Source organism: Grus americana, chromosome 5 (assembly GCF_028858705.1).
Source record: "Grus americana isolate bGruAme1 chromosome 5, bGruAme1.mat, whole genome shotgun sequence".
Taxonomy (NCBI): domain Eukaryota; kingdom Metazoa; phylum Chordata; class Aves; order Gruiformes; family Gruidae; genus Grus; species Grus americana.
The window spans coordinates 20,669,215-20,685,227 of NC_072856.1; the positions used below are offsets into that span (position 1 = coordinate 20,669,215).

General features: G+C 48.3%; 1 protein-coding gene across 20 annotated transcripts in view; it reads right to left on the minus strand.

Moving 5' to 3' along the window:
• LOC129207495 (USP6 N-terminal-like protein) overlaps nucleotides 1-16,013 on the minus strand; it is a 92,048-nt gene that overhangs the window by 15,441 nt on the left and 60,594 nt on the right. For 19 of the 20 annotated variants that reach the window (XM_054828517.1, XM_054828500.1, XM_054828509.1 and 16 more), the window contains 4 exons: nucleotides 15,258-15,338; nucleotides 6,634-6,741; nucleotides 2,378-2,487; nucleotides 1,397-1,445 (listed from right to left, as the gene is read on the minus strand). In XM_054828517.1, the coding sequence (XP_054684492.1) occupies nucleotides 1,397-1,445; nucleotides 2,378-2,487; nucleotides 6,634-6,741; nucleotides 15,258-15,338 (348 nt within the window). The remainder of the gene's footprint in view (nucleotides 1-1,396; nucleotides 1,446-2,377; nucleotides 2,488-6,633; nucleotides 6,742-15,257; nucleotides 15,339-16,013) is intronic. The other variant, XM_054828520.1, reaches the window with a different exon arrangement.

Sequence of the window (16,013 nt, forward strand, 5' to 3'; positions counted from 1 at the left end):
TTCAAGGTCTGTCCCGTTTCAAGGTCTTTATTGTTTATGCCCAAATTCACAGTTTTCATATGTCTACAGCATCTACCATGTCACTGACTTACAGAGTGGTTTGGGTTAGAAGGGACCTTTGAAGATCATCTTGTTCAACCCCCCTGCCATGGGCAGGGACACCCTCCACTAGACCACGTTGCCCAAAGCCCCATCCAACCTGGGCTTGAACAATTCCAGGGATGGGGCCTCCACAACCTCTCTGGGCAACCTGTTCCAGTGCCTCACCACCCTCACTGTAAGAAATGTCTTCCTTACGTCCAATATAAACCTACCCTCTTTCAGTTTAAAACTGTTGCCCCTTGTCCTGTTACTACAGGCCCTGGTAAAAAGTCTTTATGTCTTTCTTATAAGCCCCCTGTATATATTGAAAGGCCACAATAAGGTCTCCCTGGAGCCTTCTCTTCTCCAGGCCGAACATCCCCAACTCTCAGCCTTTCTTCACGGGAGAGGTCTTCTGGCCCTCTGACCATTTTCACGGCCCTCCTCTGGACTCCCTCTAGCAGGTCCTCCAGCAGGAGGTGAGGGGCTTGCAGGCAATGCCCCCCACCATGCTGCTCCCCCCACCAGCCCTGCTCAAGCCTGGAGGATGAGGGACAGAAACCCCAACATAAGAGGTGCCCGCAGCTACTTCAAGGAATAGGGGATGGGACGATAAGCAGCGTGTGGCTCCAATACTGTTATGGATTCCTTCAGCCATGTGAGCACTGAAGTAATTAAAGAATAAATAAATCTGGTAAGCATTTATCTCGTATGAGGGAAGGCAGGGTCTTTGTTTCCTTGACTACCCCCCGATCATCTTCTGTGCCTTTGGGGGTAATTGCCTGCTCCTGGAGATGGAGGCAGCAGGTTCAGTTGCTAATTTAGGCTTATTCTGCCCATGCCCTTCAGCTAAAAATGACTGGTTTGCTGTAATAAATCAGTGTTTTCAACAAGGATGCCATTCAGTGTATGACAAGAAGAAACATGATGGACCTTCAGCCAGGAGGCTAGTCTTGCTGGAAAGCCAAAGGGCAATACCCTGTTCTTTGCTGACACTTGCCCAAACCGCATCTGCCAGATGTCATTTACCAGGTGACAAAATGAGCAAGGGAATGAAACAACTGTGCAAAGAGTCTTGTGCTGCCTGTGAGTCTTACAGCTGTCTGTACAAACCAGTATTAGGACTTAAAATTGGAATTACCACTGGCTAAATGGGGGTGTGTGTATATGTGTATATACACACACACAACCACACATGTATACACATATATAAATATAGATAAAGCTTCTTTAAAATATTTTTTATACATACATATATATATATATTAAAAAAGCACAATGCTATTCACTTTAACTGGACTAACTTACTACTTACGGTGTTATAAACAGAGTATGCTGACAGGACATGGAAGAGTGCCTGTTGCCTGGGGAGAAAGAAGGATATTAAAACACTTGAGCATGAGGTCTCCAGGTTTGTGTGCACACCAATGCGTATGCACAGAGAGCAAAGGCTCTGAAAACACCCAGCCAACTAGTACTTAGGCCTTTTGCCAGGAGCAGGGCTCACAGAACCAGAAAGCACTTTGATAGGCATGTGGGATGGGACCTCTTCCTGTAGGGGGGAGTCACCAGCGGCCCCTCGGAGTGGGGCTGAACCAGCCTGGCCCATCAGCAGGTCTCCTGGAGACACATGCACGTACCCACACGTGCTGTGTTCCACACACCTCCTCTTCAGGCTTGGAGTGGAGGTGGGTTTTTAATAGACTTGCAACCACCCAGGCATCAAGTGTTATACAACCTGGGGGAAAGCACTGCCACCATTTTCTTAACAGGTTCCTTTCTCCCTTCCCTCCTTGCTAAAGGAGTCATCACTATCTAGATACACAGTGCACACTCCCTCACAGACTATGTCTGTGTAGGGCAGCCAGGTGTGACTCATCCAAGTGACAAAGCCACTTTGTCAAACCTCTCCAACTCTGTCTGTTGTGGAGGCCATGTATGCCCCATCCCATCCAGCTTCTGACAGACCCACCCCATCATCCCAGCCATCCCAAACCAAGCCCTCTGCAACTGCAACTCCATCACCCTGGGGGACAAGGCACTGCAACAGGCTGATGCTTGGCTCAGGAACTGGGGCTGAACATGGTACAGTATAGACCTGTCCAAGGAGAGAATCAGCAGCCCAACACCTGTGGGTTGTACCATGTGCTGATTGTCTGTGGAGCAGGCAGAGATGGCTTTGCTCTCCTGTGAGCTGCTCTGCGCCAGGGGTCTGCTGGCCACCCCATCCAGCTCATCCCACACACGCTGACTGGCACTGATGCCCATACAGCCACGCAAAGCCTCCTGTACTCACTTCACTCCATAGCGATCCCGAAACATGATGTGGTTTCGGAAGGTGCGATTAACATCCAAATCTATCTGCTTGATTTCCGATGAAAAGCTCTTTGCTTGTTCTTTCATTTGCTGGAAGGGAGAGGGGCAGACAAGAAGAAGGAGTCAGACACCACCTCAGCCCACACCTCTCCACACAGCCAGAAGGCATGCTTCCTACAGCAGGAGTGGCAGCTTGTGAGCTGCACAGAGCTACTGCAGAGTGACTGGGGGACACTGACATCTTGCAGTGAGCAACGATCTGCAGTCTGGAGATGAATCCCTGGCCCCTCGGCTGTGCTGCTGGCCCAGGGAGAAGGGGACAACCCCACACTCACATGCTGCCAACCCAGCCTTCGCCCATCTTCCAATACAGATACCAAGTTTTCAGAATCTAAAACCTTTACAATTAAATTCTACTCTGATTTCTTTTGATTTCTTTGTGGTACTTGGCTTGGCTGTCATAAAGCATCAAGACCTCTTGGTGCTTAAGGAATGATACACTTCTATAACCAACAGATAGAGTCCCTGAGCTTTTCATAATAAACTGTTACGACAGACTCTATGAAGTGATCTCCTACTACTTCCCCTGCAGAAAAGAATCATCTTAGGTTTAAGGCATTTCCACTAGAAAAGCAGTTCTGGGGTATTCCCTTGGACTGGTGCAATTTTTAAGGAACTGGCAGAGTCCAGAACAGAAGCTAAACCTAAAAGCAAGAATCCCCATGTTCCCCACACGCTGGCTAATGATTTAAGGCAGCATCACACAGATAAAGGGCTGAAGTCCACTGCAAAAAAAGGAAATTCAAACCAAAGCTAAGCCCATCTCAACCAGTTGTGCCCTTGGAGTCCCAGGCTCCATGGAGGAATCCCACTGCAGGCCCATTTGTCACCCACTGTTCAGCCCTGTGCGTGCAGACAAGGACCATTATGCTATAGCCAAACATTTCATTCTCACAGCCTTTAGACACCACTGGTGATCATGCAATTGCCCTCCTTCTTTAATATCTCCAGGTTTAACTGCATTAATAAAATACATTTTATGACTGTTTTCAGGCAGCCTGAGATCCACTGGCAGGTTAGGGGCAGTGGAGATGAGCAGCAAGCCCAGCTTGCCTGGAGCCCAGGGTCAAGACCCCTCCTTGCTCACACAGGAGACAGCAAATAGCACATCTGCACAGATACTTAATCATCTGCTCCAGCAGCTGCCATCCTACGAATGCTTGTCAGCCTGACACAAGGTGCCTCCAGGCTGCTGTTGACCTTCTGAGGTGGCCACATCAGCTCTGGGGAACATCAAAATGTCATTAGCACCCAGATGTGTCCAGCACAGCCAATTCTCAGAGCAGTCACAGCATCTCAGGAATATTAATTCCAAACTTGAAAACAGCTGTATGGAGGAGCAACAGTGTAGGAGCCATTTTGAACTATTGCCTGCACAAGACGAGGGAGGATAAAAGTGATGACGGAACGAAGATCTGATTAACATCATTTCCATGCTGTAAATACTGTGCTCTGTGTATCCTACGTCTTCTTGCCCACTATAAAGTGGGCAGACTACCTGAGGCAAGATGACTAATCATATACACCGGGCCACTTCAGTTCAAATTTCCCTGCTAAAGGCCCTCATTTTCTCTGCCAGAACACCACCAAAATCTCTCAAAGACTGTAAAACCTCCTACTCTGGGGTTTTTTTAAATCACTGCACCTGAAGAGCAGGTAGGTTGCACAGCGCTTTGTCACCTCCATGCACCCAAGAAGCTTCAGTAATTCTGCTGACAGTAAACAAGAAGCCCAGGACAGGTTGTTCGCCTTTTGTCCAAGTAACCTGGGGGCTCCACAGGTGCTCTGCTGAGCTTGCTAGCATTGTGAGCCCTGCAAGCTGGCAGCAGAGCAGAGGCTGGGAAGCTGGTGGTCCCGTCCCAAAGACCTTTTATAAAGCAGCACGTAAGACAGGATGCCTCTGCTCTGCCCCATGGTCAGCACGTTCCTCCTGCTACCTTCTCAGCTTTCCTCAAGCCTTCTTGGTTGTAGCTATAAAACCCCAGGGAGGCAGAAGTTCATGTCCACATTGAAACCAAGTGTGGTATGTCCCATGATAGCCTCTGGGCTCCTGCAGCATCAGGGACAACTGAGCTCCCATGGCCTTGAGGAAGACTCAGAGACTTGCATGGAGAAGTACTGGAGGACAACTGGGATAAATTAAAGTACTACGGAAGGAACTAGTGCAGGCTTTTTAATTTTATCACTCCAGAGGCAACACGGACACGGGGAGCACGGTATCCCATTTGGCTGGAAAAGTATCTCCTCTGCCAGCCTGAGCGCAGGGGACATCTCTACAGAGGGAGCGGTGGGTATAGAAAAAAGATAAATCCCCTGGCACATGCCAGGTGGCATGCTCAAAACTCAAGGCACATGCAAAAGCCAGGCTTTTGTGCCATGGTTCATGCCCAAGGAGAAACGAGGTGGCCTTGGGAGCAGCCCCTCCAGGACACAAGGCTGGGGCTGAGGCTTAGTCCTTTCTTGAAAGCAAAACCTCACATCCAGGACCCGCACTGACCCTCTTCTGGAGGAAATTAGGGGAGAGCTAATTACTGGCGGCAGGTGGCACCAAAGAAGAGGAGGATTAAGATGAGCTTGTAGGGGGTTTGCATCCAGCAAAGCCTATTAGCCCTGAAGCTCCTGTTTATCGCAGACCCCTCTGGAGCACAGATAAACTCCTTGAGACTTTCATTTGTTTGGATTGCTTCCCTGCCTGCGCAGCACAGCTTGGAGGGAAGGAGCGCGATAAGAATCTGCGTGCTGGGAGAGCTTCGTTTTCTCTGCTTATTGCTGTGAGCCCAGCCCGGCTTCCCCAAGCCCCTGCATGTGACTCCATCCCAGCGGCATCTCACTATTAACATCTACGCTTGACTAACTATAATGAGCATTAGTGTCATCCTGCTGAATAAGCAGAGATTTTTAGAAACACATGCTGGAAGCAGCACTCCACCTCCTGCCTCTGAAACATAACTGTCCTCACGACACCCTGATCCTCGCCTGGGTATGTGATGCGAGCTAGATCATAACACAAGTTTGGAAAATAAGTTAATTATCAACCAAGGGCTTCCACACACTGCCTATGGAAAGAGGCAGTGTAAAGGTGCTGAGATGCTCAGAAAAAAACCCCAAACCCAAAATACAGTAAGCCCCATCACTCAGGTTCAATGCATGCTGCAGAAATTGCTTATTTTATACCAAGAAATCCAAGCCTGCAGCATGCAATGCTCTGGTACGAAGCAATGCAAGGCAGTCTTTTCTCCTATCTGCAGAGAAAATAAAACATTTTTAATAGCAAAATGATTTTTATTTGATTTTTAATAGAAACTTTTAAGACAGTTATAAAAAGATTGAAGATGGAAGATAAAAGAAGCCACTTCAATCCAAGCTCTTCCAATGCTGCCAGTCAACTTCCAGCTGCACATCAGTTGTAAGACAGGACCCCATGCTCAGATATGCCCCCCAAGCTCGAAAGACCTGCCCTCACCCACCCTTAATTGGGTTGCTCAACTAAGGACCCATTGTCAGCTGGTTTAAGGCTTCTGACCTTGTGCATTTCAAAACACCCTGAGTGCAATTTTCAAGTACAGGGAGACATATGTGGTACCCCCATCCAGCATCTACCCACTTCAGGGTACTCGTGGCTACTCCGCATCACTCCAGGGAGCTTGGGGAACTGCGAGCTGTACCTTTGCTAAGCTTCCCCTCCCTTTTTCCTGCATCTTTCCCTAAGGATGCAGTAACACTGACAGCATCTTTGCTCACGGCTTCCATCAGAAAATAAATGGAAGCAGCATATCAGGGAAAGCAGCTGGCTGAACATGCTAAAAGGCCCCAGTCTAATATACACACACACGGATCAAGAGTTTATCCCCTTTGCATTCTCAGTCCTCACTAATTTTAAGCCTTTCCTTCTCAGAGGTTGCAGCAGTTCACAGAAGGGATCAGGCCCCGCCACCAGTGCATGTCATAGGGTGCTAGGCACACCGCTGCCCTGCAAGGGAGGATGCAAGGGTTGGGTGTTCCCCTCTGACCCTTAAAGCATCCCTATAGGAACCCCCACTTCCCTCCTGCCCATGTGGGTGGAAATGGAGATGCCTGCATCCACCATGGATCCGACTTGCCCCAGCCAGTAAAGCCCCATCAAACCAGCCTCCCCATCACCTTGCTCCCATTGTCTTTGCCAGGAAGAGCCTGTACCTCATATTTTCCTTCATTCTCCTTCTTCATCTTCTCAACGTCCAGCAGAAGCGACCAGACCTGGCCTCGCACCTGAAGCGGGATCCCTTTGTACACTCGCCGACACATCTGCGGAGAGGTAAATACATGCAAGGTTAGCTGGTCCTGCTGGCGGCAGAACAGATTTGCTCTGTGGTTTGCTGCTGCGGACCACCAGCCATCTGAGCGGACACCCCAACTGATCACTTCCTCTGCCTGTGCTGGCGCAGAGAGGGCATCTCCAATCTGATGGATGAGCTGAGCACCTGCATCCATGGAAGGCATGTACTCAGTCAAAATCAAGCCACATCTCATGCTTTTGATCTTACTGGAAGAACTGGATACAGACCATCCCCTTTATATGTGGAGACATCTCAGGTCCTTCAGAGCAGTCACATTCCATGCACACAAGCCTGCCCTTGTACTCCTCTCAAAGGACCAGACCCAGCACCCGTGGCTTTGAAGCTTTTGATCTGACCTGGCATGGCTGTTCTCACCTGGATCCTCAGGGATTGGGAGAAAAATACATTTCCCCTTGGAGAGGAGAGCCCTTACCATGAGAGCCACAGGGACATGTCCTCAGCAACTCCCATGGCAAAGGAGACTGTGGGCTACACCAAGGGCTCTCCCCAGAACGTGTGGGGTACTCCTCAAGCAAAGAGGGGGATTGGGGAAAAACGTGCATGTGTCCCTCCTCTTGGCACCACTTGATCACTTCATGATGTCTCTTCCCTTTTTTCTTGTCATAAAGCCCTCTCTCTCTAGAGAGACCATTACGTTCCAATGGAAAACAGAAAAGAGCTTTTGTTCCATCCTTGACTTCTCCCATTAAAAGAAGCAGATTCATAAAACAAAGAAAAAAGCCTCATTTCTGAATATTTCCACCCTTTCATTCATCCCACCTGTGAGATGCCTTGCAGCTGCACTACAAAGCCAACCGTGGCACTCCTCCAGGTTCCTGAAGACTCTGGGGTATGCTGAAGGACCTGCTGCACATTCCTAAGCTCCAGCTGTGGAGGGGATTTACATTGTGAAAGAGCAATCCCTTGGGACCGGACAATTCCTTGGGAGGGGACAGAAGTGCCAGATTCCCGGTCATGGGAATGAGCTTGGGGCTCAGCAGGGCAGTGCCCAACCAGGCAATCAACTGGAGCTGCTGGCACTGCCTGTTACAAATGCATCCAACCTCTTTCAAAATCCCTCCTTCCATAGTGTGTTCTGCTTCATGGGTTTCAGGCTGATGCAAGAGAAGGACTGCAATTCATAGGGAAGCATCAAAATCCTAGTAGAGGATTTTCTGGATGTGGTCCTGCCGTGTTGCCTTAGCATCTCTTACGCCATTTGTTCCTGTTACCTTTCCTCTCTGACCTATCTCACATCATCAACTTTTTCACTTCTGGCTTGACTTTTTAATGCCAGTCTATGCACATGGTTATAAAGACCATAACCATGGCACTACGTTGTCAACCTACTTGGGCTAGCAGCATTCGAGAGCACAGACCCACGCTCCTCGTTTCGTTACCACCAGCACAGCAGCACTGCACCTACCGAGTGCAAAACAAAGCAATGGCGGCTCTTGTCCCAAAGAACTAGTATGAAATGAGACAGGAGGTGGGGTTCAAGTAGACAGGCTAGGGGACAGCAAAGAAATAATGCCATTATCCTAGTCAAAATAAGTATATAAAATAGCTATGTAATAAATGCCAAGACCACCATGTAGTACTAAAAGAGCTAGATGTGTGTTAGAACACTTTTCCACCACTTTATGGTAAATATTTCAGTATTTCTGCAGACACAGAAAGTGTCAGTGTAATGTATCCTGATCCTGTAAGTGTAATGGACATTCAACATTTAAAAACCCATTCTCAGTGCTTACCAAATGCTTGCTCTGCCCCAGGTGTTGCTTAGCACCAGCTCTGAAGGTCCAATGCACAGCCAGGACCATAACCTACAGAAATCCTTTGCAAGACCCTGCCCTCCCATTTGTACACACCAAATAAGAGCTGCCCCCCTAAAAATCATTTCACTACCAACACATGCCCCCAGAAGGCCACCATCCTGTTGAACAGTATCCTGCACTTTAAGCACTAATTCACCATCTGCACCCCCAGGGGAACCACTTCTGCTCGTCCAAGCTCACATGAGGAGGCACCTCTGGAGGACAGCAAACCTTCATGCCATGTTGGACAGTTTCATCCCCATGGCTGAAAGACCAAGGAGATGAACAAGAGATTCCCATTCCCTGACAGTCATTAAATCAGGATGAAATAAGTGCAGTGCATCAGGAGACACAAAGCAATGGGGTTAGATGAACCACATCCCCAAAGAGGTATTGGCAAGGTGCCCACAAAAGCCTGGCTCCTGCAAGCGCTCATGTTTTCATGAAGCAAAAGCTGAGATGGGATCAAGAAACTGGAGTATGTACCAGTTCAGATAAATCACCAGTTCAGAAAAAATTATTTATTTCCAACAGATTAGGAGAGACAAACTGACGGCTGCTGAGGTAGAAGATGATGCTCAGCTCCATGGGAAGAAAAGAATTTTGTTTTGAATTCCCAGAGCTGGTATTGTTGTACTTTAATGAGTGCAAGGCTCACTGGCATATAGTAAATGTCTGTAATGATTCTCTCCACATGACAGTGTGGCAGCAAGAGAGGAGTTACAAAACATGCTGAGATGGAACTGAACTGAAATGCCTCCCCACTATTTATCCAAGGGTTTTCCTCCTCCCACCGCCTCCAGACATGAAAGTGATAAAACCTCAGAGCTGTGAGTCACGTGGAGGAAAAATGAGCAATTTTCCTTCATTGTGAAACTTGAAGGAAAACAGGGAAGTTATATTAAAAGCAGCATTTATGCTGGAATGAACTGACAGGTGATGGCATCTCCTGCTCTATTTGAGAAGAAAACACAACCCTCGAGGCCACCATCTTCTGTCTCTTACAAACCACTCAGCCCTTACAGATGGGAAGAGAGCACCTAGACCATGCCCCATGCAGAATGACAGACAGACGAATGCACGGCAGGAAGAATGGACATCATCCCATTTCACAAATGGAGATGCTGGTGGTCAAAGCGATGGCTCAAGGTGCTGTGTAGGAAGGCTGTGTCAGAGCCAAGGACTGAACTCAGTGTTCAAAACTTGCTCTGGATTTTGCTATAGGATCATCTTCCCTCTCCAGGCTTTAACATACAAAGCTCACGGCATAGAGGCCATCATCACCCCATCCTCATCTCTCCCCTCGCCACGTACTTTCTTTCCAGTAGATGGGATGGGCAAGACTACACAAGTACAGACCTGAGCTCCATCTTCCTGCATCAGAGATCTCCTCTGAGAAGTACCCAACCAAATGGTCCAGTTCTTTAATTAGAGAGGTGGAGTCACTGCCTTTGAACACAGGACATCTTTTTGCAGTAGTAAGACACTGAAGTTAAAAAGGACTTGGGAGGGGTGGGTTGTTTTTTTAAAGCTGAACATACACATTTCAGGCCATTTTCACATTCTGCAGCCTGTCACTGTTAGCTTCTCAGCCATGTGCATGGTCGACCAAGAAGAGACTGCAGGAATAATGCCCAAATTTTGGGTATGCATGGCAATTTCACTTTCAAACCTCTCCGTATACCCACCATAGATCTCCAACACCCTGAAGTGGGGGGCAGCCCCCCTTCCTCAGTTCCTTTAGGGCTCAAAGAATGATCCTTCTGGAGAGGAAGGACTCACACTTCCTCCACCAGTGATGTGCCAGGGGAGCTGAGCTGTGAAACTCTTCACCTGGAGTGGCGGGTGAAGCCTCTACCACCACCACCATGACCACGACCACCCTGGAGAAGAGAACTTCTTTTTTACACCCCAAAACTGGCTGATTGATGATGTGGCAAGACACTTGGCAGCCTGGACTTTGCTGCACGTGGTTTTCTTTCCGTATGGATAATGGCTGCTCCCAACTCAGCTGTTGTATCTGCAGTTAGAGCCTCAGCTACGCTGGATGGGATGCCAGCAGGTCTGCAGGGGCCTTGGCAGAAAAGCAGGGGCAAATTTAAATCCTAAAGCTGATGTGTCGGGGGTGGGCATTTACATTTATTACCAGGGCTACTTTGGGGGAGAGGAAAATGCTACCTGCCTTTCCAAAATGGCAAAACCCAGCAGCAGAAGCCACCCTGCAGCTCCCAGGCACAAGGCCCATTCTTTCCCATGCCATCTGCAGGCAGGAGACCTGACTTCAGCTGACCCTGCCATGACAAATGTCTGCCGGCTCTCCCCAGCATTAGCAGATTATTTGCTCTTGGGGGTCCATGTCAGTCCATACAGAGCCCCAATTCATCCTAAACTGCTTTGCTGGCATGCACTGGATTAAGTGCCCTGCCCCCCCCGTGACCTTAGCAGACACAAGGCTATCCCCATGCACAAAGGCAGGCTTTGCCTAAAAACCAGACATCTCTGGCTGAAGACATCCCTCTCTAAAGGTCCCATCCCACATGGCCAGCAGCAAGAACCAGCTTGCAAATGATGCAGAGGTCATATCCTCTTCCTAGGACTGATACTTCTGGCTGAAATCCAATTATTCCAGGCCTATGATGAATAAATTATCCTGCTATTGGAGCACATGCAGCACAGCCTCTTTTTTTCTCTGCAAAACTGTGCTGCCTTAACTGTGTATATTCTTACATAGCACCAACCATTTCCTAACCTTCCCAAGTAGAGTCATGTTGGGATTTAAACCAGCAGTGAAGAGGACATAGACCACCTGAGCCTCCCTGTGCTGAACCCCAAATTACACAATTTAGCACTTCTCTGCAGGTTTGACATACCTTAACTCTGTGAGGCAGTGTGGTCCTTGCAGGTACTCCTTGCATGTACTCCTTTATTTGTGTACCCTTTCCCTTGTGAAATACAGCCAGGACAAGGTACCACTGCATCAGTCTAACCCCATCCATGCAAGGAATTGTTCTGGTGTCACTTGTTGTTGATGTTGCTACTGAAATTAAATCAGATTGCTATGAAATGTGTCTAGAACAGAGATGGAGACAGATCTGATGCAGTGATGAGCCCAAGGAACACCAGGGAATCACTTTAACTAAGTGTCCTGGTTTTAGCTGAGAGGGTCGATTTTCTTCATAGTAGCTAGTGTGGGGATATGTTTTGGATTTGTGCTGGAGACAGTGTTGATAATATAGAGATGTTTTTGTTCTACGGACTTATTGTTGAGCAGTGTTTACATGGGGCCAAGGCCTTTTCTGCTTCTTGCACTGCCCAGCCAGCGGGATGGCTGGGGGTGCACAAGAAGTTGGGAGGAGACACAGACAGGACAGCTGACCCAAACTGACCAAAGGGATATTCCATACCATATGACGTCATGCTCAGTTTATAAGGAGCTTGGGGGAAGAGAAGGGGGGGCGGCGGCGTTCGGAGCGATGGTGTTTGTCTTCCCAAGTAACCGTTACGCGTGACAGAGCCCTGCTTTCCTGGAGATGGCTGAACACCTGCCTGCCCATGGGAAGTGGTCAATGAATTCCTTGCTTTGCTTTGCTTGTGCGCGCGGCTTTTGCTTTACCTGTTAAAATGTTTTTATCTCAACCCACGAGTTTTCTCACTTTAACTTTTCCAATTCTCTCCCCCATCCCGATGGGGGGGAGCGAGTGAGCGGCTGCATGGTGCTTAGCTGCCGGCTGGGGTAAAACCACAACACTAAGATAATCCTACTTGTTGCGAATCCTGAAACATGTTATGCCAGGAATGATTTTAGGCATAGCTGGGCCATCTTGGGCTACACATTGTAAGAGTCCTTCCTCTTGAGGGGGTTTTTCAGCCTTATTTCCTATAATCTGTGACAGCCCCAACACTCAGACTGCAACCAGCAGCACGCAGGGACACACGCTGGCAGCAGGTGGGGGAACAGAAAGCAAAACCAGCTGCGCTCTGGCGACGGCTCATGCTGGGGGTCTGAAAAAGCTGCTTTCTCACCCACTGACGGACTGTTGCTCTGGGGCCAGTGCCCTGGACGGGCACACAACCTCCCTCCTCCTGCTAACATTTCAGATCAGAGAAGCTGAGACAACAACCTAAGCCCCAATTAGGTACTAAGATGCTGCAAAACATGACAGCCTGCTTGATAAGCCAAGAGTCCCTCTTCAAGCACTCGATATGGTCAGCTATCTGCCAGCTCCAGCACGTGAACTGGGACCCGAAAGGTTGGCCCTGAAGTCCAGAAAGTCCCAGCCCGAAAAATAAGACAGGCTTCTACATCACTCGAGCAGAGCCAAAGTCAAGGCAGCTTCCCTGTGAAACTGCCTGGAGTTCCTGCAACAAGATTTTTTTCCCTCTAATAAAGTGCAGTCTATCAAAATCAACATCAAAGGGAAGCCTCCTGTCTTCGGTAAGGTTTTTTTCAAAGATGACATCCTAGTCTTTATTAAAATAACACAGAGCTGCTGTCTTGTGACACTCAGGCTTCCATCACGTCCGTGAAGTGCCAAAAACAAACCTGAAGGAAACGTGCAATGCAGATGTGACAGCCTGAGCGCTCAGAGAGGGAACAAAACCAACCCACTCTGCTTTAGAAAAATCAGACAAAGGGCTTGTCACATTTACTTCAGCTAGAAAAAAACCATAACCATCTGAATGGTATAACTGTGATCCCAGAATAATATCCTCAAAACACCATGTCTGAGCTGCATCGAGCCATAGCAGCAGGAATCTCTGAGCAGCTTCCACGCTCCTGAAGCAAGAGCATGGGGTTGCACATCCAGGTGAAGGATGCAACCTAATTTTTTTATTTAAAGCACTTTTTTTGTGCCTCTCAGGGTCTTTGCACTTAACGCTGCGTGGCTGCTCCGATGCACATACCTTCCTGCCTGCACTTGCGCGAGGCAGGGTGTGTTAGGCTGGATGGGACTGAAACCAAAGCTCCTTTCTACTCCCTGGGGTCACCAGACTGCTCCTTTCCTGCTTGGGGCAAAGCGCTGCTTCTCCGTTTGCTAGGAGGGGGGATGGCCATTTCCAGTCCCCCAGCACGGGAACAATGCCATGTCTGTGCCCAAGAATCATCAACCATTTACAGGCTGTTATAAATAACACCATTTATTCCATTACAAGAGATCTGTGATTTTCTGACCTAAAGACCCTCAAAACCTGCTTGCCCCACGCCATCCAGCAGACCTGAGTGACGTCAGCTGCAGCACGCTTAACATACCTGCTAATTATCAGGGTAAATCCAAAAGACCGACAGCGATTGCTACTGCTCCACACACCACTCACCCTGGATCCTGTCTGTCCCCACCAGATGACCTGGGGAAGCCAAGGCGTGCTAAAAACACTCATCTTTATTCATACCAAACATCATCCAGGGCCTGAAGGAATTCCCTGCACTCTGCTGGAATTTGGTGTTTTACCCACAAGGCCACTAACCAATTAGTACTAACTTCTAATTAGAAAAAAAAAAAGCCATGGGAGAGCCTCCGCTTTTGCCAGTGGAGCAGCACCGATGAACAAAATAATTAGAACCACTCTGAAGTGGAAGGATTATAAAACCCCAAACCCATTTCCACCCCATCCCTGCTGTAACAAAGATAAGATTTGGGTTTCTTTTTAAACAAGGACAAGACTACAGCTGCTCTTCAGCTGGGTGAACCTGACATCACTCTGGATGGCCAGGCGAGGGGGATGCTCTGCTTAATGCCCCCCCTGCAGCTGTGCCAATATCCTCTGCACAGCCTTTGAACCGAGCTCGTTTCTCCTGAGGAATCTCAGCAGGAGCTAGAGGCAATATGGCCAAACACCCCACTTCTCCTGCCAAACCAGAAGGCTGCAGAGGCCATGGCAACAACGTGATGCTGGGCTTCAACCCTCTCCTGCCCAGAGAACTGTAAACAGAGCAGGTCAGGCATGATGCTCCTCTCCTTACCCAGCAAGGGTCCTGTCATTAGGTTCAAGGGTTTTTTGTTTCAAGAGGTTTGTAATAGGGGCATATTACAAATATCATTTATTAAAAACAACTGACTTTTGCAGTGGCGTTGGGTGCAGAGTTTATTTTGAACACCAAAGCCAAGGCACAAAGTTGGCATCTCCATCCTTGATTTCCGCAGACGAGTGCACACAATCTAACACCCAAGAGGCTTCTCACAGGCACAGCTAGGAGTAAAACACAAAATCTAGGTGATGTCCTAGACAAATAATTCTCCCTCCAGGGAGAATTACGAGGAACATCAGCTGGACCGTATCAGTCACATCTCCTATGCCATTCCCAGGTGGTGGAGACACAGAAGCGACCTGCAGTGTGCAACACCCCCTGCTCACAGGGCAGGGACTAAGCTGGGCCCATGATCATCTCCACTGTGCTCCTGCTTGCACAGGGAAGCAGAAGCACAAACACACCAGCAGCATTTAGGAAACCATTTTTAAAACTATGCTAGTCAGAACAGGAGTTTTCCCTCGACTGGTAACCCAGCAACTTCAAGGAAAGCTTTAAAATATTAAAGACTAATGGGCAGAATTAGGCAATATTTTCCAGTGATCTCTGGTTTCTTTATCAACTTTTCGAAAGCCTGAACCATTGGAAGGATGCACCGTTCCTGTCCCTCTGGACATGTGCTCTTTCTTCTCCTCTTACCTTGTCACTGCTTCTGTATTTGCCCCATTTCTTCAGCATCTTTAGCCACTTGTCCACGCGTTCAATTTCCTGCTGTTTTTGCTGGCGGGAGGGGGAAGACGACGAGACAAATTTAAGAAAAAAAGCCCCAGAAGACCCCTCCTGAAAACATAAAACTTCATTCTCTTTAGGTTTAAACTTCTAAGCAAAGACATCACATCAGGGATGGGAATAATCCACAGGTGGTTGCAGGAACTGGTAATTTCAACCCATGGTAATTAAAGCAGCATTGGTAAAAATGACGAGACACACAGGCTTAACATAGAGAAAGCATTTCCAAGAGGAGTACTCCTTGACAAGAAAAATCTTTGCAGGTTCAGCTAGCCTCAAATTGTATCGTTGTATCAGATTAGCACAAACAAGATGCTGTTCAGTCCCAGTTAGCAGGATCCTAACAAAGGAGACACTCCAAGCTCAGGGGAGATGAGGCTGGAGATGACGGTTACCTACAATCTCCACTGCTTTCCCCTGCACGTGCAATCCCCTTTTCAAGCAGAAGCCACTGAGCACTGTGCCAACGCAGAGGGAAAAGCCCAAAAGTACTTTAAAAGGTGTGATTTCAGTGCAGGAGGGGAGATGCCTGACCTAGCAAAATAAAGGTCCAACAGCCAGGCATCATGCAGAGTTCTCATCTCTGCATGAGCAGCAGCGACCAGTGGGCGCTGGCTGCCTGCTTCGCTCTTGCTTGCACATTCGTTTTCTCAAAAACCATCCCCT